The sequence below is a fragment of the Blennius ocellaris genome (genome assembly GCF_963422515.1).
Source record: "Blennius ocellaris genome assembly, chromosome: 8".
Lineage (NCBI taxonomy): Eukaryota > Metazoa > Chordata > Actinopteri > Blenniiformes > Blenniidae > Blennius > Blennius ocellaris.
In genome coordinates this window covers 19,036,483-19,062,807 of record NC_137657.1, presented here as the reverse complement: position 1 = coordinate 19,062,807, position 26,325 = coordinate 19,036,483, and the positions used below count along the sequence as shown (strand labels likewise).

The following is a 26,325-nucleotide window of genomic DNA, read 5'->3' as shown; positions in this document are numbered from 1 at the left end:
TAGCAACCGGTCAGCTGATTAAAACAACAACAACAAAAAATCAAGATAACACAGATAAGGCTTTGATCGTCATATAGTTAACTGTTGTCGAGTTCTCATTCAGTCACTTGGGCTTTAACAGTGGATTTAGATCTTGGGTTTTTTCCTTCCCCCTCACGTTTGCTATAATTTATGGACTTCTGAAAAAAGAATAGCTCTGCTTTTTAATAAAAGTGAAGTGGTATAAGGATACAGAACCATGTGTTCTGTCCCAGGCTGAACAAAGGTTATCCGCTTCTGAAACCAAGGCACCCCTACTTAAATGAATGGATGCGTAATGCTTGTTATGTAGGTGTAAATACACATCAACATTTTTGTATGATTAACACATCTTTCATCACACGCGAATGTATAGCATTGTGCTTAATTCTAACTTCAGTTCACTTCAGTCACCAAGCCAGTGAATTTCAATAGCGAGCTCTATAGACGTCCTGATTGATTGATCAGACAGCTTCATCTTCTATGCCACTTAATCCAGTCTGGAGTCACAGGAGCTAAAGCCCAGCTAACTATGGGTGGGGGCAGGGTACACCCTAGATAGGTCGCCGGACCATCACAGGCCAGACAGACTACTACACTCGCATTCACACCAAGGGGCAGTTTTGGGTCATGAGTTGACCTCGCATGCATTTCTTTGGACTGTGAGAAGAAACCAGAGTACCCAAAGGAAACCCACGCAGAGAGAGAACATGCAGACTCCCACAGAAAGGCCACTGTCCTGCCGTGCGACCCAACACCTTCATGATGGGATGGCAACGTCTTACAATTCATTCACTTCAGTCAGCATGAATGCATTTCATCTCCTGTGCACTGACAGGGTTACGAAACTGTGGGCCGTTACAAGCAATATTGAGCTTGTCTCAGGATCAAGTTGAGATCAGGCGCAGCTGTTTGAACTTGGTTGAGGCTTTCATTTGTGGTTGGTAAGTGTTGCTCTGTGAAGACACACCCCCTTATTCATTAAACCTTAGTAACTTTTGCATTATTGCACTGTTCTAATAACAAGTCAGTTGTCGCGCATGATAAAACTTAACTAATCTCCTTTTTCATATTGTGTAGTACCTCGGTTCAAACAGCAGAGGACAAACTTACTTCACCAGGGTCCAGCTCCATCCTTTCACTTCCTGCCCTCAACTGTACTGGACACAAAGCGGCTCATTTTGCATGTGTGCCTGAACACAGCGGCGGAACCTTGACTTGCCAGCTGCTATTGCGTTTCCTTTTATCTTGCTCATTAAAGTTGCCCTCAAGTCTTGGGCTCTAATTTCAAATCAAAATATTTCCGCTTGCTGTGTGTTGTTTAGACCACAAATGAGAGTGCTTTATAATTTTTTTATTTTTTTTTATTTTAACAAGCCTTTTCAAATAAACATGTTAATTGCTGCACCCAAAGACGGCCACGGACCGTTAAATGTGCAACCTCATTTGGGTTGTGACATCTGACGGATTGGGTGCCTGTTTCAGGTAGTGTTATGAAATGCGTTTCACCTGAATGCATTGATATGCTGCAGTTGCCGCTCAGTTGCGTCATGGCCCGTCTGTCAGAGGTTTAGCTGGAGGCTTGCCTGTAGATCACTGCTGCTGTGTAGTAGTATCGGATTGTTTCTTGCTTTTGAAGAGATTTCGGTATTAGATCTTGCCACAGGAGTGGAGTGCAGTACAGCAATGGGCTCTATTAAACACCCACTGAGATCACACAATTGCTATTATGTCTGAAAAAGACCCTATTCATGTACTCTGACGTACAGTGCGAGTCAGGCACGGGGCTGATTTTGTGTTTCCGATAAAGAGAATCTCGACTGTTTTCAGAGGATATTTTTTGCCGTTGTGATTCTTAAAGCTTTTGGGGATTAAAAAAAAAAATCCAGAAACGTGTCGACATTAGATTTAACTTTATACAAATAGTACAAGTCTTTTTCTATGCCATCTTTCCGCTAAGGTTTTTAAATGTGCCTCGGGTCTTGGGGCCTGGACTTTGTTGTGAAAAGCGTCGTATCAAGATGCTGCCTGGATGAATAACAAGGATTTCAGGTGGTAACTTCCTAGTCAGTGTAGAAAATCTAATTATTCGCTCTCTATTATTCTTCTCGGTAGTTGAAATCTGCATTTTTACCGGGCTATGTACTTGGTGTCTTTTTTTTGTCAGCATGCTGTCCATGGAACATCGTCAGAGTTTAGGTCAAAGAACACCTGGAGCTCGTTTTGTAAAATTTAATTATAAATTCTTGCCATTATTAGTACCATTTAGAACATTTAGCCAATCAGGTTTGATGCATCCAAATGTTCTCTCGACGATGATGAACTTCATTGCTGACAAAATGACAACGCTTTAACGTCCTTTACGAGATGGTTCCGTAATACTTGTGTTCTTGGCCGCGACGAGTCTCGGCACAGGATTTTTTTGAGAGAAAAGCTCACGTGAAAGTGACACCCGAAACTCCACATTTACTGTATTGAGTGCAAGCTCGCGAGGAACAGCCCAGGTGGAGCTGAGCGCAGAACAATACAACCGGGTGCGATATTGGTGCTGATCAAGTGGCTGTCGTGTGCAGATGAGGTTTGGTCACCACTTTGCATTCATTACAGCCTCCCTCATCCTTCTTTCTGCAAGAAGCATCCAAAGCACTGCTTTGTTTTTCTACTGATTGTAATAGTCGAAAGCACTGCAAGGCCCGTGCGGTGGTAATGATCTCTGGCGCCGCCTGTGTCTTTCAAAGTGTTTTTGGGTAACACAGTGAATAACTCCTTGTTCCCATGTGGCCAGAACTTAAACTGAACAATTGAAAGTGTTGTCCATTCACCACCAAAGGTCCATGAACCAAAATCATTGTCACACTTCTCAAATGATGATGAACAAGATTGTGATTTTTTTATTTTATTTTTTCGGAGCCTCTTGCATGTCGGTTTTGGCCCACAGGCCCTTATGTTGTCTGCTTGTAAAGGGAAAGTGTAACTAACGGAGAGGAGCTTCACAACGGGGAAACAGAGATTATTCAGATCTCAAAACGAATCTCCTGACACCACCACAACGTCTGAATATTCTAATAATCGCTCAGCTTGAAATTTGCCAGGGAAATCAGTCTGTTGTCCACGTTCGTCATGTCTCTGCCCAGTACAGGGTGTCCGCTCCTCAGAAGTTCCACTGTACTGACTTTGCCTCGCGCTGTTCAGCTCACTCTGCAGGTTGATGTTGGTGTTTTTTTTTTTTTTTACTTTATTTATGTCAGCCAGCATTGACAAAGCTCCAAAGGTGAAATAAACGGCTCCACAACATGGCGAGTGACCCATAAATCAGGTGACGCACAACGACTCGATAATAAAATTTGTTGCCAACATTACTTAATAATCGAATTTAATCGGTTTCATTGTTGCAGCTGCATTTCACAGACTGACCAGCTGATCCTGATATTTATTAGACTGTAGTTACTCTGGTTAATATCTGAGTAAATTCTGCAATGCGTGTGTGAAAGCAGTGTCACTCATAACGGACTCTGTTAACACACACACACACACACACACAGCCGCTTTAGCTGCCGGCTGCTCCGAGTCAAACACATCTCCAGTCCTGACCAGCTCCCACTGAGTGTGTGTCTGCTGAGCTGTACCACTCTCCCCAGGGGTGTTTTCAGACAGACTGGTGACATTAAAATGCCCCCCAAATCTCTTAACTGTGGTGACTCACTTGAGTGAAATAATCCTGCTTTCAGGGGATGTTCAAAAGTATGTTTTTTTTTTTTTTTTTTTAAAGCAAATGTCTGGCTGGCTAAATTTCAGGCGATCTGTCGTGACCACTGAAAGTGTTTACACCTAAAGAGCATTTTCTTTTGCTCTGTGAAGAATGGCTGGTGGGGCACGGGTGTTATACACACCAACAATAACTTCTCTGCATTTCAAATGGCTGAATTTTAATTATGAAGAAATTATGTTTGCATCTAAAAACTGATTGCTGCAAATTGCATTTGGCGGCAGCTAATAAACGGCAGAGTGGGTGTCGTGATTTCGGCTCCATTTACTTTCAAATAATTTTCGATGATTTCTTTACCCACGTTGCAGTAACACCTCCCACTGACTGTTACCGGGGTCACTGGCTGTCGTGTCTCCGTCTTGGACTACTTCACAATAGGAGCCAGACTTGGCCTAACAAAATCAAACATGTTCGAGACGGAGCCCTCCAAGGCAGCAGGCGAAGGCTGGCAGATGAAGTGGGAGTCTGCGGTGGCCTTCATCCATGGCTTAACCCAGCAGATGACTCACGCCACACACACGCGCGCGCACACACACACACACACATGCACACACAAAAAAAAGTACTTTTCTGTCAAGTATACCACAACGTGCCACATAAGAGTTTGTCTACACTTCAGTGACGCGAAGAAACGAAGAAAAAAAAACCTCATTACGCGATCGTCTCCCGCATTGTACTTTCTCATCAACTTCCTCAACTTGATACCCATCGTAGTGGGAATATAGCCCCTTTTGTGTGCACAAGAAAGAAGATTTATGATAAGAATTAAAGGCAGCCAACAGGGGATTTGGACCACAATTGGTTTTGCACAATTCAATTTTAAGCTTGTTGATTTATAATACGCTGTCCACATATCAATCTTAAACCTCTCCACATGAGGTGAGCTCACTGGGCTCGTTGTCGCTGAACTCGATCAATAATATCATATGCGTGTGTGTGAGGGACCGAGACAGTTGTGTGTTTTTAGATTTGCAGAAACCTGCAGCTTTGCGTACAATGCCTCGTGGAATTTGCTCCACATCAGGAAGCCGGCTCTACAAATGCACCGAAACCTCTGTGCTCTCTTTCTATGGAGTCACCAGTTTCCTTGAAAATCCTCTCCGAATTTAGTTCTATTTGTTTGACCTCGTTGTTGTTTTTCTGGCCCTTTTGGCCAATTGTCCATCTCTCACCGCCTCCATTTCCAGATGGACACTATTTTAAGTGTGTGATGAACAGATTGCTAAGAGTTAGATAGCTAAAAGCATTGTGTATCTGTGCTATCGGCTCTCTCTGATGGAGGGAGACGAGAAAAGCTATTTGCTGGCAGAAAAAGGAGCCAAAGCTCAAAGGGGAGCGGGTGGGGGGGGGGTTTGTAAAGCAGCCAGGGCTGCTGATCCCCAGGACTTCTACTGCAGCCCTGTTTTCCCCCTGCCGTATCCCTCCTCAGTCTCCCTGGCCATCCTGACTCCACGCCCGACTATCGTCCTCGCCGTCACCTCATCTCTTCCCGCTTTCTTTTGTCATCATTTTCCTCTTCTCTCTCCACTTTCCGTGTTGCACATTTCCATTGTTGTATCTCTTCCTTCCGTCTCTCATTTGGCCCCGCTCTGCTACCTTCCCTCATCGAGTTTTCAGCCTCACATTTTTCTCACTCCCTCTCCGCACCCCCTCCACTGACCTATTGCTCAGACCTTCCTCCCCTCTCACTCAGCAAAGCCAGTACGGGCAGGCAGGAATGAGATTTGTTTTTCCCCCCACTCCACCCCATGTCGTCTCTTTTCTCTTGCCCCGAGCTCTTTTACTTGTTGCATGACGGGTCCAGCGCTCTATTGAAATAAATCATCTCCCAGGACTGTGTGTGTGTGTGTGTGTGTGTGTGTGTGTGTGTGTGTGTGTGTGTGTGTGTGTGTGTGTGTGTGTGTGTGTGTGTGTGTGTGTGTGTGTGTGTGTGTGTGTGTGTGTGTGTGTGTGTGTGTGTGTGTGTGTGTGTGTGTGTGTGTGTGTGTGTGTGTGTGTGTGTGTGTGCGCGCATCTGAGACCAGTAAGGACTCCCTTATGATGGTGTTGGGTGTTTTGTTGCGGGTGTGACTCCAGGTCTGCCACCCTGTGTGTGTGTGTGTGTCTGTGTGTGTTATTAATGCCTCTGGCTGTGACCTACCCACACTGTTATCAGCATGATTTATGCTCTCTCCCTCCACACTATGCTTCGCAGCTTTTTGTCCTGCTCCTGATCATTTAGAGGCTTTGCTTCATTCTAAACTTTGTGCTATTGCCGTTTCCTGGTTGGTGCTTCTTATGATCGGCTCAAATCCCATACAAGTATTGTGCATACGTCTGTGTCAAAATGCACAATAGTATTTCCCTGGCATCATAGAGCATAAACCAGCTCTTGAATCAATTGTAAAGATTGTAAAAGTTTATAATATTTTGCCCAATTTTGTTTGGTATGGATAATTGCTTTCATGCACTGATTCATGAACACGAAGCACAATATCCTTCAAGTCCAAATACATCCTCCTACTGTATATGGGGAGTATCTTTCTTAAAAATTGGTTTGTGCTGCTGCTTTTTCTCTCTTCAGTGCAAATTGCTAAGCTGTATTAAATTAGGAATGCACCGATCCAGGTTTTTTCACTTCTGATCCCGATACCTGAATTTTGATATCTGCCAATACCGATACTATTCAGATACCAGAGCGGTTTGCTTTAATATTATTACTATTGTCATTTTTGTTGATTTAAACATCCACGTCGATGCTTTGTGGTGTTTTGATCATAAAATCCATCCAAACAGCGACATGTCATAAAAAGCTGGCTGCTATAGGCTCGGGAAGTGCTACTTGCAAGCTGTGGAATGGATTTCCTGACCCATCACTCCGCGTCTCATTGAGACCCGCCTCCGTTCAGGAAATCCATTCCACATTTTGCCGCGAACAGAGCAGCCGACAGGTAAACACATGTGGACTCAATTTCAGCAGAAGCATAGACGAGGCTCCATCGATTGGAAATCTCCGCGGGTCGGATCGAAAATTTCCGATCCGTGAATTACATTCATATCAGAACCCGATACTGGATCGGATCGCCCCCCCCCCCCTCCCTATATTAAATACTAACTCGCTTTTTGTGCACACCCAAGAAGAGTGACACAGCAGTGCTGGTGCCTGCTGGTGGAGCTTCCACTGCGAGCGCCAGCGCTCCATCACAGCCAGATATTGCCCGGGCAACTTATCCCACAATTTCCTTTTGACATAAAGAGGGCTTTAGGCAATTTTGCACTTTTATGTAAGAGCTTAGCGGCCGGTGAAGAGTGCAGAGCTGCTGTGTTTTGTTTTTTTTTCTCATGCAGTTCAGTATATTTCAGCGAGGTGGTAGATGTTCTGAGACGCTCCCGCCTGCTCTGACCGCCTCAAGTCAGATGGAAATTTCAATTTGTACTTTTTCTGATAAGTAAAAGAAATAGTTTTCAGAATATTTGAGGAAATGTTCTCAAAACTTTGGGCCTTGGTGGATGGCTCCCTTGGCTGTGGGTGAATCAGATGTTGCTAGGTAACCAGTCGTTAATTTTTGCGCCATGCTACGAGCTGAACCATTGCAGCCGATTTTGAAACCAGTTTCGAACCCCCCCCCCACCCCCACTTTTTTTCCAACAAAGCCACATAGGAATTATTCAGACTCTGTAGCTTTGTTCGCTTTGTGCCCGGAAAATGAAAACTAGTATGGACGGAGTGGGACCGGTTAATCAGCCAGGGTAACATGCCCCTCTGGCTCAGTGAAGTTTGACAGAAACCGGGAAATCACAGTGCGCAGGTGATAAACAGTTTTGAATGATTTCACAAAGACGGATCAACCTTTTGATGGATATTGAGAGCATTTGGTTGTTGAATGGAGCCGGTGAGCCAGCTATGGGTGGCCTAACCTTTTTAAGTGCCGCCGCTTATAAAAGGCTGCGACTCGGCCCAGCGGCAAGCGCTCGTTTCCACGACAAATTGAATCACTTTCCAATGTGGTACAGCAGTATTTATGTAACCTCTGCAGCACACCCAGTTCATCCTTATGATCCATCACAGCAAAGCATATTCACTACATGAGTAATCTGTGTGCTGCAGGGAGCATAGTGTGTGCGCGCATGTGCACTGGCCATATCACTTTTATTTCAGATGATCACAATGGATTCCGTAGTAGAGACTGCTCTGTCATCGTTGTACTTTTAAATGATTGGTCAAGACATTCCAAGATCACATTACAGGTTTTAATGATCGATTACAATAAAAAAGTGTTTATGTGGTTGTTCAGGTTATAATTTAAATGTGACCGCCATCTTTATCTTAAGGGTAAAGGGTTGTGGTCACAGGGTGTAACCTGGAGAGATTACTAGTGTAACACTCAGCATTTAATATATATATTATTCTCTTTTAGCACATGCTGCTAAAAGATTTTTGTGCTGCATGTTTGTACTTGAAGAATGTGACTTAATTAAAGCATTTTTACCTTAAATAAAACATATGGATTTTACTTCCTTGTAATTTTTTGTACATTAATGTGCGCTTAATGTCCTATGTAAAGATGATCAGTTTATCCTTATTGATAAGTTAGCTCTTGACTTTAATTGGAACGTGTAGGAGAGCAATAGCAGAAGAAATGAATAAATCTGTAAAAGAAGTAATCTGTCTTTAAAAGAAGGCGCTCTACCTAAATAACTAATTGAGTTGGATAACATAAATCAAATAACAGGGAAATGCACAAACAATGGGCTCGAAAATCAATGAGCTCTGGGTCAGAGCAGGAAATCACTTCTGGGAAGCTGTTAGCGAAAATAGTTTAAAGATGGGACGACTCCCCCCTCGGCTGGCCTTTCTTTGGCGGTTGACGCTACTCTTTTCTGCTTTCGCAGGTGGTGCTGAAGATCATCAAGCACTACCAGGAAGAAGGCCAGGGCAGCGAGGTGGTCCAGGGCGTTCTGCTGGGGCTGGTGGTGGAAGACCGGCTGGAGATCACCAACTGCTTCCCCTTCCCCCAGCACACCGAGGACGATGCCGACTTCGATGAAGGTAATTCAGAGTGGTGCCTGCACTTCTTGTTTTTGTATTCCTCTCCTCCTGCACACTCGCAGCGTAACATCACAGCGGCGTTTGAAATGAATACCCTTCAAGTGCCAAATGCCACGAAAACCGCTGTTGAAGTGGTTGCTAAATATATGAAAGCGGATGTACGAATGCATCAGTAACTTGGAGGCAAATTCTCAAACTTCACCAGATAAGAGCTCTTTTGTCATTTAAATTCAACTGCATGTCAATATGAATTGCAAATTTGGATGATTGAGTTTTTGATTAGAACAGAGTTCCTTCAGTTGGTGGACCAGATGGCACCGCAAATATTAACTAAAGTCATTACGCTGACAAATGTGAGCTGCTCTTGGGTGGAAATATTGTATAGCTTGCTACTATTTCTTTCAGTCGTGTCCTTTCCTCTTGAGGCAGAAAGTTAAATTGGATACTGGTTGAGTTGTTTCATTAAAGACGGCAGAAAAGCGTGTGAACACAGTCCAGAAACCCTCCTGGTCGCTTGAAGTCCAGCAAAACTGTGAGAGCGAACCATCCGCAAAGAAAGAAGCAGCAAAAAAAAAAATTTGACTCTTAACTTGCGGATATAAAAAGCACTCTTACAGACATCCGCTCTAATGTGCTAACTCACCTGAGAACACCTTTCACAGTGCCTGCTCATTGACCGGACCTGATCCAGAATGAACGGATTCTTTTCTGCGGTTTGTTGGCTGCGTATGGAGAAATACTACAGCAGTACAGAAAGGTTATTGAAGAGATTTGTTCAACTATGCTGATAATGAGGTTCAGATGTTGCCTAATTCATAAGTCTTCATGATGGTAAAAACAATTAAAAAGATAGACTGGAAGTTAGAAAAGTGTCCATGAGCAAAACACAAAAAGTATAAATGTCTGTGGTCTGGCTGTCGCTGTGCTTTAGATTGTTTCTGTGACTGATTAGACCCAGTCAGCAATCGGGAGTGGGTGTGGGTTTGTCATCCTTTTCAAAAATCTCTGTTGCCAATAAAAATACATTCCCGGTAGAAGTCGATGTCTGTTCTCTTGGACGTGTGTATGCGATGTCCCCAGGATCCGTCTTTAAACACAATGCCAACATCTAACTAAGCTAACTAGCTGTCAGGTGTCCTGCAATGGTTGCAATCGGTTGATGTGTGAGGTCATCGCTGCAGGGCTGCAGCCCCAGAGCCTTTGTGTTATAGGTGGGTGGTTCAGGTGTGTGTGTTTACATCCCCCCCCCCCCCCCCCCCCCCCCTCCTTCTTATCCTTTCAATGTTTGGTATCAAAGGATGCCGTGTCCTCCGACCTCTGCCCTTCCCCTATCACACCTCGGCGTAACCCGCTCCTTGTTAGAGCAACACGATTCACCACAAGCCACACATACTGTGGGATGGATGGGCGGACCGAGAGCGGGTGTGGTGGACGAGGGAAAGGGAGGATATCCCGATTTTAACAATCCTCGACCACTAACGAGCAACCCTCAGAAATTCAGCAGGATACACAAGCGCCAAAGGTGGCTGAAGGTTATTAGTGTCAGAGGTGTGTGTGTGTGTGTGTGTGTGCGCGCGCGCTTGTTTGTTGTTGACTTTTGATGTGCTGGATTTTCCATCTGTCATTTCCCTTAAAGTTAACAAGGGCTGAGGTGAGTTGCACCTCGCTGTGAACCTTGCAAATTCAGAGCTGCAATCGAACTCCTCACCACAGGGATTGTGATCGAGTTGCAAACGGTGACAGGCTTCACATCATCCGACAGTACAGAACCAAATTAAAAAGGAAAATTTGCTAGAAGTTATTTATGTTCGGCGTGCCATTTGTTGTCGACTCCCACTCTTTTGGATTGCACCACAAAGTAGCTGACCGTGTAAACTGACAATCCTCCCGTCTGACATCCTTTTTCTTGTCTTTGCCACAAGAAATTCACACGAAATTTGATCCACTGATTGAAATCCTGGGAAGGACAATTACAGAGTACGGTACATTGTCAGACAAAACATGTAAAAGAATATTATGCCCCAGTCGGAATCATCTACCCACACACACAGCTGACCAGCCAAGTCTCCATCTCGCCCCCCCCCGCCCCCCCAATCAGTGGACCACTCCAGTGCCGTGAAACAAAGAACGGTGACCTCTCAGTGATGATGTCTTTGTAGGGCTTTCACAATTGGTTTACAATTTTTTTTTTTTTTTTTTTTTCCAGCTGGAATAACATCAGTAACGGCTTGTGGCCACCTTAAACTAGCAGGTTAAACGGTACTGGGGGATGTAATGTCAGAGTTGTTGCTCAGTGTTGCTTTGGCTGAGTTGATTGTTCCTGGAAGTAATGTTTCAGTCAGCGCTCCATTATTCTCTACAATGCAGTCTCTCTCTCTTTTTTTCTTCCAGAGAACTTGGCAGGAGACATGAAGGTCACACACACACACACACACACACACACACACACACACACACACACACACACACACACACACACACACACACACACACACACACACACACACACACACACACACACACACACACACACACACACACACACACACACACACACACACACACACACACACACACACGACTCCAGAGGCACAGTAGGAGAAACCTGTTTTTTGACAGCTGTATAAATTTTTGATGTGCTTCCAACCGATTATGTTTTGAACCTGCGTCTTTTGTATCTGTAACCCAATCTCTGACTATTGTATTGACTCTCTGAAACCTGTCAGCTAATCGTTACACCCTCAGATAAAGAGTTTGAGACTCTCACACACACTCACTCAACATTATCAAGTCAGTCGGGGTGCATGTTGCCTCCCGGATCTGCTTGTGTGGATGGATTGGTCTCGATCCTGTTTGAATCTGAGCAGATTTGGCTTCTCTGACGTGTTATTGCATACACGGCGCGGTCCTGTTTCACTGACTCACTGGCCGCTGAAGGGCTCTCGGCTCAGAATGACTCCTCCATCATGTCAGTGACGCGGAGACGGTCGGGATTGTCAGCTTCGTGACAACGGGTCTTTTCTGTGCCTTCGTGAGTTTGTGGGCAAGCCTTTTCCCGGTCCGTGTCGGAGGGTGTGTGTGCACGCGTGTGTGTGTGCTATGCTGTTTTTCCATCAACAGGTGCCAGTGTGGAGCTGTGAAAGCAAAGCCACTCAGCGGCAGCAAATATGACCAAATTGTGTAGGGTGGGAGGGGGTAAAGGTAGAGAAAGAGTAATTGAGCGGGCACAGCAGAATCTGCTGCAGATTAAAAAAAAGAAATAACCTTGGCTGAACCCCAAATCCTCCCATCTCATGTGCCCTTGCACACTCCGTCCCTGTATCATTGATAAAATGTATAGTGAGAGATGTGCAGAACTGCAGGCAGTTACTCTCTTGGCAGTTTTGTGAAATAGTTGCACTCTATGAACATGTTAATGGTGCATGTAGGTCCCCTTCTCTTGTTGGTGATATCAGCAATAATACAAGAAGAGCCATCCTGGTTGAGGGATTATTAGAGATGTGGGCATACATAAGATTTACATCAGACCTTGCACAAGAGCAATTGTGAATCGGCTTTCCTGACATGCACACAAAAAAAAAAAAACACCCCACCATGATTTGACAGATTTTGCATTTATCAGGCGCAACAAGAATTATAAACCACGCTTTTCTTGCCCATGATGGATAACACTACATAAAGTGATGATATGATACTTAAGTAGAATGCCACACTCACTTTAATCCCACAGAGTATCAGCACTGCTCATTTTAAAGTGCCAGTGTGTTTGGTTCACAATATGGATTTCCCTCACCTCTGCCCTCTGTCGCCACATTCGTAGTGTCACGTTATTGAAATGTCAGTGCGCTTCACATTTTGACAGCGTGTGGGCGTTTGTTTTTTTGCCTTCCTTGCCTGTTTTGCTATGCACCTGTCTATTCATGTACAAGTTTACAAAGACCAGTTTTCAATTTTTTTTTGACTCCCACCAACTGCTTCTACAAAACCTGCTGGCAGATTCTCTCAATCCCGAGTTTGAAGCACAAATGTAAACAAAGTTCACTGCCCTTTTTCACAATGTACAGAAGTGACACAAGTGAAGTGATGTGGCTGGATAAAGAAGCCGGATTTCTTGCTGGCTCATCACAAACAAAGATATGAAGAAAAGTTGCACAGAACAAGTCAAAAGTGGAGTTATTACTTGACAATGGAAGCAAGAAGTAATACTGCATGATCCAGCATCACTTTATTTATCCCCTTTGGTGGATTAGTCTCTCTATTATCCTCATATTCATATTTTAGCCTTAATTACATACACTATGGGCAGAATGTTGCTGCCTTGCAACTCCTGGCCAGAATTCAGGAGTTCAGGTTTCCTGTATCGGCTAAAGTGAAGCTACCGCAAATCCAAACCTTTATTTTCTTCTGTGTGTTGTTAATCCACACAGAGCAGCGAGTGTTGCTGCTCCTCTCCAGCTAAATGACAGCCGGCCTGCAAGCATTACTCTGCATGCGAGACTGAAAGTTACAATGTGTGAAAGATTATTTGGACACATTGGCGATTGACTCTCCGAACACACGATTTGGCAACAAACTGCGAAGCTGCTTAGTTTAACAAAACTATTATTTCCCAGTCTTTTATTCACAAAATAAAGTTGAGTTTACAAATCACGAAGGAACCAATCATGACTTCCGCCATTTACAATGACAAATGTCGCCCGTGGCTGATCATATCAGCACTCGCTAATTAAACGTGATTCGGAGTAACTTGACGACAGGCCAAAATAAACCAGGCTGTTGGCGGGTTTGTTTGCTCTCCACAGTCTATAGTCTGCCAAAGAGTGTTTGAGGTTAAAGAAGCTTCATGTGGCTTTACCACTGTACATCCAGCAGTCGACGAATCGTGCCTGGAGTCAAACCGAGAAGCTGACGTACCTTCTGTAGATGGCCGTCTTTTCAAAGGACAACATGCACGTTGTTTATTTTAAATTGAGTATTAAAGTGGAGTAGCTTTCCACAATTCAAGTGCACCTGCTGATATTTGAGCTTGTCTGGAACATTCTGAATGAGTTTTGAGGCAAGTAGTACGACTTGGACTTTGGTTTCATTGATACCTGATCGATATAGACTTTTAGTGGTGTCAACCTCACGGAGACATTCTGACATTCTGTGTACAGACAAAAAAAAAAAAAAATGCCTCACTCGGCCTCATTGTTAATATCAGTTGGTTAGACTGCGGGTATAGTGTGTCTCAGTTCAATTGACCGGTTTATGGCGCTTGATAGGGTTACTTTTCTGGCTTGTAAGAAGGGATAGTGTGAAACTAACCGCTGGTCGGTCCCACTTCTGTTAGGAATGTTTGCTATTCAACCCACGTCACTCGTGTTCAGCAGCAGGAGGAGGTATCCTGAAGGTAGAACAAAATTAGACTGTTCTTTCTCCCTCCCTTCACTCCCCAGTAGCTCTCCTTTTCTCTCCTCCCTTCTTTTTCTTGTTCCCTGACTCACTGCAGGTAAGCGGTGCCCGCGCCCTCCTTTACCGCCACTTCCCCTCGTCGTCCTCGGCAATCACTGACTCCGCTTCCTTCCTGTTGTGGTTTTCTTCATCCACCCTTTTATCCTCTCCTCCATGCCTGCTACAACAATGGGACGATTAATTAAGAAATAAACTGTTTTGAAGAGAAATCATGAAAGCTCCCAACAAATGTCCTGTTGGGCTAATTATGCCCCAGAACTGGAGCATTTTATTTTACGAAAATGATGTCCTCGAATAGTAGGCAGTGGTTTTTTTTTCGAGGGGGGGTTCTTTTTATGGAGAATTGCACTGGTGCCAAACAAGGTGAATATTTGAGATGATCACCGTGTGAGTTACCGAAAAATGATCGCAGGCAGACAATGGTTGTTCTCAAATCCTCACAACTGTTTGAGATTAATGCACGAACGGTTTTGCATTTGATGAATTGAACTGTAATGCGTATGCGGCGCATGTCTACGTAGGTGCAATAAGAAGTTATTTACCCTTGAAACTAATTTTGAAATGGCCCAGCCTCTCCTTCTGGCTGTCCTGCTGCCCCATGCCAAGTAACCAGCTCCGAGCCCAACACAGGTGGTCGGGGCTGCCAGGCCCCCTGTCTGGCCTCGCATCGGGCTTCTCTTTGGCCTGCAAGATGGGAACAGTTGTCAGGCTTGTGAGACAAACAAGATTTTAAGGGTGCCTAATTTGCAAAATGGCCTTATTGGCCTTATTGGCCAATTGGAGGCATGTTTTTTTTAGTGCCCGTTTTTATTTATTTTTTTATTTTCAAAGTGTTTATAGTGACGCAAAGGCCCTTTCCCAGCCAAGGAAGTTTTTATTTGGACTTTTGACATGAGACTATATTACAACGTTGTCGCTATTCCAGGTCTAATGAGACGCTTAATTAAAAAAAAAAAAAAAGAGCACAAAAAGTTCTCTTGATGTACAAACAACCTGTAGTCATTAACAAGGTTGATTTTTGCTGATTGGCACCCTCTTTTCAGCTTGTTGTTTGTTGTTTATGTCACTCCCGCTGATAGTGTTTGAATTACTCAGCAAACCAATTAGCCACATAACTTCAGATGGGAGGGAAAATGATTGGAATGCGAGATAAAGGAAAAGCCTCCCTGCAAATCTGGCTGCTCAGATTAGAGCACTAAAATGAACTCGAGATCTAGAGCAGACCCTTCCTAGATCCCCCTTAATTTTCTGTCTTCATTAGCCACCAGGACTTGTCATATGATCGAGTATGGTCATTATATTAGTCATTATGTTTACATTACACATAAACTAAATTGTGTTCATCCGGCAAATCTACACTTTGAAATTACAAATGGAGCGCAACTGAAAGCCCACATTTTGAAGTTTGACTTGTGCACCCTAATGACACAATCGGAAGTTGAATCACTCCTGCTCTTGTTCAGAGCAGTCAGATATTAAAGTGGTGTCAAAGCTCTGCGCCAAATCCCGGTCTGATCACAAGCTTGTGGCTTGGCTGCTGCGGTCTGCACTGTCACAGGTCAACTGTAAATGGACCAATACGAACTGCTGTAGAGTGTGCATTATCACCTACCTGGGTCCATAACGGCACCGTGATTTTAATGATAAATCAATCATATTTTGTCCATGTACACTGCGACATAGGCACCTGTGTGATTAAACAGCTCAATGAAGCGATGGCCATCTCATGTAAATGTATTGAACATTTGTTTTTTTTCCACCTGTGGTGATGTGTACGGTCGAGAAGACTTCAAAAAAATACATCAAACCTTGTGTGTGTGTGTGTGTCTGCCGACGATCCTGCAACTTCCAGAGAACCTGAAAACAGCTGCATTTATATTCCCCACGCACCCGTCGCTTCATGTGGCTGCTTGATTGACATCTTGGAAACTCTGCTGAGTTTTTAGGGTGGGACAAATTGCATTTTTACCATTTATATTACCATACAGATTGAGGTGACCCGACATCACTCCAAGTGAAGATTCACTCAACTTCAACTTGGGCTGATGTCTGATCAAACAGAATAAGTTGAAATATCTGTGTGATTGTGCCGGCGATGTGAGAACAATATTTATTTTCCGTTTCTTATTGTGAATGATCTGCTCCACCAACACCCTGCGGTACACACCTTCTGCAGGAAGGAAGAAGCATCAGCAAATTTTGCTTAATTCGCTTATTTACTAACTTGGTTGGAAAAAGTGATGTAAACAAATTACAGCTGTTTGCTTCCTGCAGCCTGGGAACCCTTTGTGTTTCCACTTTAGAATTAAACTTCACAGTGGCTTGTAAAACATTGAGTCTCGGCATGGACAAAGTGACACATTGAGCGAGTACCTGATGGCGCCTCTAATCATTTTACTTGTATTGGTTCATGTCTTAAATGAGTATAAAAGATGCATTTGTGCAGCTCACACAAATGGCCTAAATTTTTAATTATGATGTGGCACAAAAAGCGGTTCAAGTTGATTGTCTAATTCTTTGCTTTGATTTGAATGGAACCATTTTTCTTTTGTATTGACTGAACTTTTATTTTAGCCCAGAATATTTAACTCAAGCATTGTCTATCAAAACCACAACCGGGTGCTTCACAACACAATCATGATCAAATGCTCACCATATTTTGTGTATGTACTCTGTTGGGTTAAAGATTAAATGTGAACCTTCACTGGTCGACACCATAAATAAAACTTTTTTTTAATTTTTTATTTAAATCAGTTGGCATTTTGTTCACGTACAATGCCACTTGCCACTAGTCGGGGCTGCAGAGCCAATCCCTCCCCTTGGGAGTGCAGTTTTAAAACCGTACAGTGGGGAGTTAGTGAAAAATCCTCTAACAAAGCCAGTGCCATTTGACAGTGCAAGGTGGCATTGAGGCTGCATTAAGAAAAAAAAAAATGGCTTATAATCCTTCCGCGGGAGCAAAGAACAAACATAATCAACTCAAGCATTTGGATGATAAAATGGATGGAACATTTGCAGCCAACTAGCTGCGGTCGAAAAAAATTTGATGTCGGTCACTGAGAAATGTGACTGAGTTTCAGGGGGTTAATGAAATATATTGCCCCCCCCCCAGAGTACATGGTGCTAAATTTTGACTGCGTTCAGGAACATTTTCCTCTCTCACCTCGTTGTTGATGTTAATGTTTCATTAGGGGCTGAGCCCAAAAGGCCAGTTTTTTTTTTTTTTTAATAATTGACAAATTAGTGCAAAGTACCTCCACCAGTTGTCATGGCATTTGTTCTCTATTACAGGGTAGACATGCCCCTTTAGTCTGCTGAGAATCTTCTGCTCCGCCTTGTTGCTCCGATTCTTCTGGCTCTTCTCCATCCGTCATTGTCCATCCAATGGTGCTTGACACCTCCACTGAATATTCTCCATCTCCTCAAATGTTAGATGACTGCAGTCTCCTTGTCTCTTCTCTGCAACACCCCCCCCCCCCCCCCCCCCCCCCCCCCCCCTTCATTTTCCTATGGCCTCTTTGGTCTGCAGCAGGTGTTCTGTTATTTATGAGCTAGCTACCTTGCTCTTTGTAATACGGAAGGAACCAAATTTGAAATGGATGCAGAGCCAGACTGAAGTACCAGCCAGCTCCTGGCCCTGCTTCACACCCAGTAATGTTTGCGTGCGGATTTGTAAAGTGCTCACCAGGATGATGTAGGAAGATGTTTTCTGAAGTGGAGCGCCCACACCATAAGGTGTGATTAATGTTAACGCACACCTGTCGGTGCAGGGACGTCCCTGCAAGTCAAATTCCCTCTGAAGGGTAATGATACGGTGATCACCGAAACAAAATTAATTATTTTCACAAAATGTAGCTCAGGCGTGTAGTTTCTAAAGACTCAAAGTTGGATTTATTCTTTGCTCAAATGTTTTGCTCAGTGTGCAATAATTTTTTATTTTTTTGGGGGGTGTTGGGGGGCTTTATCTGCAGAAATGACAGTGTCTCCAGAAGGTGATGTTTGTGAAAATAAAAAAAAAGAAAGTTAATCTTCTTAAACTCTGGCAAAGTGAAGTAAGTGAAAACACAAACAGAACTAATTAAGGCCAATTATATCAGCATTTTCCTCCAGTCGGGCCTGCTGGGTTAGTCCTCACTTTTCGGAGCTTTAATTGTTGTCAGTGGCAGACATGTTCACAGTGGGTTAATTGAAGTCAAGGGGATTAAAAATGCCTCTGCCATGATCTTTTGGGTCTTTCCTGTAAATATACTGCTTGGTATGCAGTGAGGGGGTGTGCATTTTGTGTTTAAAAAAAAAAAAAAAAAAAAAATCTGTGTGCTCTCATTCTGATAAGGTCTACCTTGGGGTTAGCCCTTCAATAGATCACTCTACCTGCCCCAAATAGGAAATTGATTTCCTCCGTTTTTCCTGGCTTCCCCTCAGTGAGGCTAATTACAAATCACTTGGCGCACCACCTTTAAGGGAAATATCTACACATTAAAGATAATATGTGCACTGTACGAGGATTTTGGGGGGCACCTTGGGTTCCCCCCCCCCCCCCGAAAGATTCTACCTCATTGTTTTTCTCCCGTTGTCCCCAGCCTCTCACTTTTCTTCAGCCCTCATATCTATCTCTCCATCGTCGCTCTCCGGCTCTCTCTAACTGCAGTGTAGATCTGAGACTGGCTGTTAGCAGCGAGCTCGGCCCGTATCTGCTTTTGAATGCTCACCTGGCGTTATAAATCAAATGTGTGAGTCCCTCGGGTGCCGTCGCCATTGCCATCAGTTCCACTGTTTTATTCATCTGCTCCTTTGTCTCATCACGATTCTGCCCCCACATTATATTTTGTGCGTGTCTCTGTGCGGAGAGAGAGAGAAGGGAGGGTGGGTGGTGGTGGGGGGGGTTCAGAATGCATTACTGCAGACTGCTTTTAATCCAGGTGGGCTGTAGGGAGCGGGGGGGTAAGAAGGATGTAACAAAAAGGAGCGATATGGGGGAGGAGGGTTAAAAAGGCTGAGTATGACAGGAGCCAGGGGGAAAGAAGGACTGGGAGGCAGGTGTGTGTGAGGAGGTGATGGAAAAGAGTGAAACCGCAAAATGAGAGCAACTGAGTAAATGATTGAGAGTTGGAGCACAAGAAAAGGGACATCGAAGATGGACAACCAAAGTAAACAGCGGAGAGAGATAGTGGCAGAAAGTAACAGGTAAAGATGAGGGGTGCTTCAGTTGACTGTCACCCAGGACGGCGTAAGCGCAAGATGAAGAGGATTTTCATTTCCATAAGATTGAATGTGTGAAATATCCCCCCCCCCCACTCCCTGCTCTGTTGGACTGCGTTAATCACAGATGGGCCTATGTTTACTCATGCAAGTTTTATTGTAGCAAAGTTGTGTTTTTTTTGGGGCCGTTTCGACACAGGGGATGTCACATGGGGGACGAGTGATGTGTGTGTCGGTGCAGTTAATTGCCCCTGCATAGATACTCCATCCTGTATGAGAGTGGTTATCTGTGAGTACATGAAGCGAGGGCATTCGTTGAACCTCGTGTAACCAGCGGGGAAATAACTCGTAGTATTTTATGAGCTGACATGTAGAGTTTAACAGGAATGGTTAAGAAGGTCATTTCTGTTTACAACTGTTTACATTTCTGAGAAAAACTCAACACGGCACATTGGGACATTCTAAATTATTTGCATGTTTTATTGATTTGAAGGCTTTGCTGTTATTTCTTGGCTTTTCAGAACAGGATAACCTGCAGTTTCAAGTGAATTGTAACGGCTCCGTGGCCTTTATCTAACACACGCAAACACTTCGTTTCCCGTACAAGCTGATAAATCCAGCATTGATGTGGGGACTTCCATTTTGTTCCATTCAAAAAGACGAACCAGGGTTTGCATCGATGGGGGCAAGTGTGTAATGTCCCCACTTCCGTAATTGTCTCCTTGTGGGACAAAAACTTAAACCCTTTGTCAAGCAGTGCATTCAAATGTGCACATAGTGAACTTGTCAGCGTGTTATGCACACAAAGCAGCTGCCTCACCACGCACTTGTTGTCTCTCGTGCATCCGCGCTTCACTGTTTGTGTTTGTAGAGCGGTTTGTGTGCCAGTCTTGTACACACACGTGCAAAACGGAGGCAGCTCTCCACGGGGCTCGCTTAACTAAGATTAATTGCACCTAATCCACTGTGCCAGGTGGAACACGGACGGCGGCGGGTGCACTCTTACAGACACTCACAAAGCAGGCACACACATCCCATTATAGCCTTGCTGCTGAAAATTAGCCTCGCGCCTCTCCTGACACCCGGGACCAGACTACAACTCGATACCACCATTTACTCGCCAACAAGTCGCACATTTATCACCGCCCCCCCCCCCCCCCCCGCTTTCCTACGGATGAATGAACAGACGGACAAAAATGCCGCATCAGAAGGACAAGCTACCTGCTCTCTCACATCAGCACCGGTTGACCTCGACGGTGTTGGGAGGAGAGCGCTTCTTTTCTGTTCAGACATAGAGGCCCTCTGCACTTAGTGTCTGTGGCTGTCGCGGGTCTGCAGGATCACGTGGACTGTGACATATCATACAATTTCTCTGAATTAGTGGGATTTAAAGGTCAGTGCAGCCAAGGTCGATGATGTATTTCCTGCACTCTTAAGCACAGTAATGATTAGCGGTAGAAATGAACAGCAATGTTGATTAATTTCCTGTTAGCATGGTCGTCCACATAGGAAACTCACCCCTGAATGAAAGCCAGCTCATTGCCACGCTTTTGAGAAATGCTGATTGGCCTGTCGGGTTACACCTGTCCTCGTTGACAGTGCCATTAAAATTGTTCCGACGGAGTCAGTGTGCCGGAAATGATGATTTGAAAGTGAAATACGGTGTAGGAACAACCAATGTGTCATATTTTGACAGCAAACGTGAATCAGACTCACGCTTACTCCGGCTGTCCCTCAAGCAAAAGATGTTTAACTACTTCAAGGACATGATGATGATCATTTGGGTGTTATTATTCACTTATTAATTTATATCAATTTAGACTTTAATAGGCAAGGTCGGCCCCTGACTCATCACTATACACACACACACACACACACACACACACACACACACACACACACACACACACACACACACACACACACACACACACACTGCGTGTGCTCACTTAACAAATTGCATTCCTTGATGAAAGACTGGTGGGCGACCTCCTTCCCCTACTTGCACCTTTTGCACCTTTCTCCTTTCTTTCCGAGCGTCTCATCGTCTCTCTCTCCTTCTCTCTCCACCTCTCCATTACAGCCTCTCGTGTATCGCGACGATGTCAAGCTGTCGTCCTCATTAATCTTGTTGCTGTGTTGATATGCAGATACCGTATTTACAATATTGTTTTCTTATCTGTACGTCTCAGCACGCTAAGATCAACTTGAGTACATTTCCATCTTCTTAAGACTTCACCCCATTATTGTTATCACTCCCTTGCTCTGCTGCTTCTACTTTATATAGTTTTTGCTAGCAATTTGTGCAAAACGACAGACCTGATGTATTGCGGCTCTTGGTGACACATCCGAACCAGAAATGTATAATATCTGTTGGGGAACATCACAATATTATAAGAACAAAATAGAACCTCTGTACAGTTGACTCGCCAATGTTATTCTGGAGTCATTCTGTATAGTAATATACTATTTAATAGACTATTTCTTTTCTATTAAAGACGCATTTAAACTGCAGTTTGAGAAATAGCCCAAAGCTAGACTGTCATATTCTTATTATACTTTAAAAAAATGATTTCAGGTTTTGTGTACTCTATAAATGATGGCGTAAGAAAGTTATATAAACAAATGGAAATTAACCGATACATTTTTATAGTGTGTCATGAATTGTATTTCTATTTAACTTGAACCATTTCATTTCTACCTGTATGTGTCGTTTGTTTTCGGAGTGTGGCATTTTGAAGTGGGCGCTGTCACCATCTATAATTAGATAGATTCAATTTGAAAATATGCAGTCTGTAAATATTTTAGTGATTCTCCACTTCTCGAGTATTAATTCTTGCATGCCCACAGTTCATTTTTTTTGGGGGGGGAAACTAGTTCAACTCTTTTCAAGGTTTACCCATTATCTGTCTTGGCTGGTTTCAGCCTTCAAGCTATTTATTTTTCCGAATAACACACAAAACAAAGCTCATCCTGTTTTAGCTGTTTCAGAGGAGGAATTGATATGCATTTTGTCCTGAATCGTGTCCTCTGATTTGCCGTACCTTCTCTACTCGATGTCTGACAAACACCAACATATTCTGCTCGGAGAGGTGGTTGTATGCGTGAGCCGTGGTGCTAAGGGTTTAATATTATAGGTATGCACGAGAGACAGAGATGGTAAAAGAGCAATTGAGAGCAAATGAATCAATTCCAGGCTGAAGCAGGTGGCAATGTAGCTCACCTTGGGCCAATGTTTGTTAGCTCATGGCTTAATTGTTGTATTGTATTGTATTGTGCCAGTGGGACAAAAGAAGTGAGCCCAAACTATTGTGACTTCACTCTTCACCTGGCAATCTGTTCAAATTTTCAGTTAATGGCTTCTCATAGAAGAAATGAATTGAGCCTTTTAAGAGTTTGTTCATAAATGAAAACAGATATGGATTATTTGTCAGTCGCACCAAATAAGCTGCTGCGTCCTTGAGAGTATTCAGTCGACTCTTTGCCCTACTAGTTATTATGTAGATATAATTTCCACTTTTCAATCTGATTACGTCACAGCTCTGGAGGATTAATTATATTGGCCCGAAAGGCACAGGGTACCAATGAAACATTGGGTCTTCAGCTATTTGGGAGTTGATAGATTACCAGTGATTTGTAATGAACTCCAGTGGAGGAGAAAAGTGCATTAAAATCATCAGGCATTCTCCGTTTCTGCTTAGGGAATCTTTGTGAGTAGCGAGGTTAAAGGAGAATGGGTAAACAGGAAAGCAGCACAGGAACAACGAGGCAGAACAGGCACCTAATTTCAAGGCCTTCAAACATTCAGATTTTCTAAGTTTTTTTTTTTGTAGTCGAGAATGGCAGCCTGGGTGATTTTTGCTCGGCTGCATATGGTGTTAAGTCTGATGTAGTTCCAGAATACTTAATGCCTGTCACTGAGGCTTTTAAACAAAACAGCAAAACAAATGTGTAAACATGAAGAAGGTGAGAGCCACTCTTTCCGGAGACTGTGTCACCGAGTAAATGACTGTCAGAATAGAGTGCAGGGTAAAAGTGGGTTGTCAGCTGCGTTGAATGAATAGGTCAAGAGTGTGAACTCATTAAATTAGGGTTTGCGTGAGTCCTGAGGCTAAGGAGGAAAAAAAAAAAGAAGAAGAAAAGAAACAGCTGTGGTGCTGCACCCTGCTTCAGTCAGCATGAACACCGGGAGAATAAAGACCCAAAGATTTGTTTGGATTTTGTCTGGTCTCTGCAAGTATTCATGGGATGGCTAGAGCAACATGATTCACTGTCACCACGGAGTGAGGAATTAGCCATTTAGTCCAGTCAGTGAAACTAGCATCCATATCAGTCACCTGGAGTCACTTTTCTCCCCTGTTTTAGTGTCAATTCTAAGAAGATAGCGATGGCTGACAACAAAGTAAAGCTCTACTTTACATATAAAGATGAAATACGACGCGGAGCCAAACAACACACTTGACTTTGACCACCGATGTGGAACATCACTTTTAAGAAAAATCACACCTTTTTCTCCCCTCCTGAAACGAAGCATCAAAAGCTTAAACTGCCCTTGATCAGCCTTTTTCCACATTTTAACTTCAATGCAGCAATTTAGAGAATTTTTTTTTCTCCCATTCAAAGGGTAATCAGTTTTTTTTTGTGTTTTTTTTCGGGAGGTCTGATTGGCCCATCCATTCTCATTTGGATCTATACAGATTTCTTGTTCACTGAAATCAGGCCAGGCCAGCGGAAGTAAAACGGTAGCTCTCCAAGCTTCAACCATTCGACATAATAACATTTTTTTAACTCCTTTTCTTGCCTTTAATGGCAAATAATGGAACGGTGTGCGTTCATGTTTGTGAGTGCGAATTACTTAAACCGCAGCGACTTTCCAAGCAAGGCCTCCCCCGACATCCCGTCAGTGTGTTGATTAGAATGTGTTGTGACACACAGATACATTCGAAGACACACACTCGCACATATCCCACTGCCCACACTGTGAAGTTGTGGCCTGCAGCTTCATGCAGGGTCTAATGCAGTTCACCTCATGTGTCATTGAGTATTAGAGTATGGACAATCTGTGTGGTTCATGGCACACACACACACACACGCACGCGCACGCACGCACGCACGCACGCACGCACGCACGCACACACTTGAGCTGCCTTGTTGATTATGGCTCTTACCATTATTGCCCAAGGTGAGGAGGATTGCTCCCAGCTGATAAATACATCCACTCCTTGCACGCAGTCACACGCCCACACGCTGTCGCTTTGCAGCGTGCAGTACATGATGTCCCTCAGCGGCACACATCTTTTCTTTCCGGCAAGTTTTCCGCACATTTAAGCACACACCTGCTCGCAAACGAAAACCACAGCCACATTTCGCTGCGCCACGCTCTTGCACTTGCCACCGCGTTTGATTTTCTTCTCCCAATTTTCTGTTTCCCTAAGTGAACCCATGGTTTCACACACACACTGCTTTATACACACGTACATTTTGTCCCCGTTGAAGGCGTACACATCAGCCATGCTCTTTTTTTTTTCCCCTATCACACGCACACACACACACACACACACACACACACACACACACACACACACACACACACACACACACACACACACACACACACACACACACACACACACACACACACACACACACACACACACACACACACACACACACACACACACACACTAAGGGAATGGGCAGACTCATTCCCCGTCTGGCCCCGGGACCCAGATTGATTGATCGGATAGGCGGCAGGGCAGCAGAAATGAGTAAGGAATAGCAAGCGGGTGGTGCACGCTCCAACCTCCACGCCTTGATGATATTGTTAAATTGGCTGTTCTCAGCCTAATGCTGCAGTTATGTCGACAGAACTTTACTGGCTGCTCTGGTAATGCAACATCGAAGAAGGAGGAGTGCCGTTTCTAGCTTTTATTTTGATTTTTTTTTTTTTTAGGGCTCACATTAAAGGTGTCAGACTTTTCTCCCATGGCGTGACCTACTCAAAGCCATTGTTGAATTTCATGGACCTGCAACCTACTGTGGCTTCTAGAGTTGTTTGAAAAGCAAGAGAAGAGGAGCAGAGATATCCATTATGTATCAGCATCTTTTTTTTTCTTTCTCCATCCTAGTTGATTAATTCGCTGACTATTTCTCAGCATGTGGGGTCACACAGGTCCCATGTGAGTGGGACGTTCTTTCATTCAGTCAGGCATCTGTGAAACTCAAGTGGAGGTTAGATGCTTAAGGTCACCTCCTCCCGAGTGTTCGTTGAAGAAACCTTAACAGATTTATCACTCTTCCGATTACCGTTGCCCAAACACTGATCTCTCTACCTCCAGTGAAGCCATGAAATTGTGGCCCCACTCACATATTGGCACCAGAAATACAAGTCATTTAGCGTTTTATATACGGCTTTGCTTAACTGTCATGTTTGGCACAGTTTACCTGCTGTGATCATGTCTGGTCAGAGAAGACAACGCAGCTCATCACAACAATGATCTTAAAGGGTAACTGAAATGTTTTTCAGATTTCATCTTTAGAAAGAAGAATAAATATGCTTTCGAAAGGTATATAACATTCCCAGATAAAAGTCCGAATTCCGACCCTTTTAATTGACTTTACATGATGCAGCAGACGACGGTATATTTGCGGGCCATAAATGTGAGCCGCCTGAGCTAGACCGGATATGACGTACGAGGGGTTATATGTCCCAGCCAAAACAACATCAGCTGATTGAAGAATGGAGGGGTTTGGCGATACAGAAGCACCTAGGAGCGATGTTAGCGAAGATTTAAGTGACGTATCGTTGGTTTTGGACGAAGATGAAGGAGAGGAATCATCGGAGGAAGAATTAGAAGAA

The 26,325-nt window shown here is 43.9% G+C and overlaps 1 protein-coding gene across 1 annotated transcript in view; it reads left to right on the top strand.

Annotated features, from left to right (window-relative positions):
* LOC308133133 (eukaryotic translation initiation factor 3 subunit H) overlaps positions 1–26,325 on the top strand; it is a 65,399-nt gene that overhangs the window by 329 nt on the left and 38,745 nt on the right. Inside the window, exon 2 of the mRNA XM_080500426.1 lies at positions 8,657–8,813. Coding sequence (XP_080356552.1) covers positions 8,657–8,813 — 157 coding nt within the window. The remainder of the gene's footprint in view (positions 1–8,656; positions 8,814–26,325) is intronic.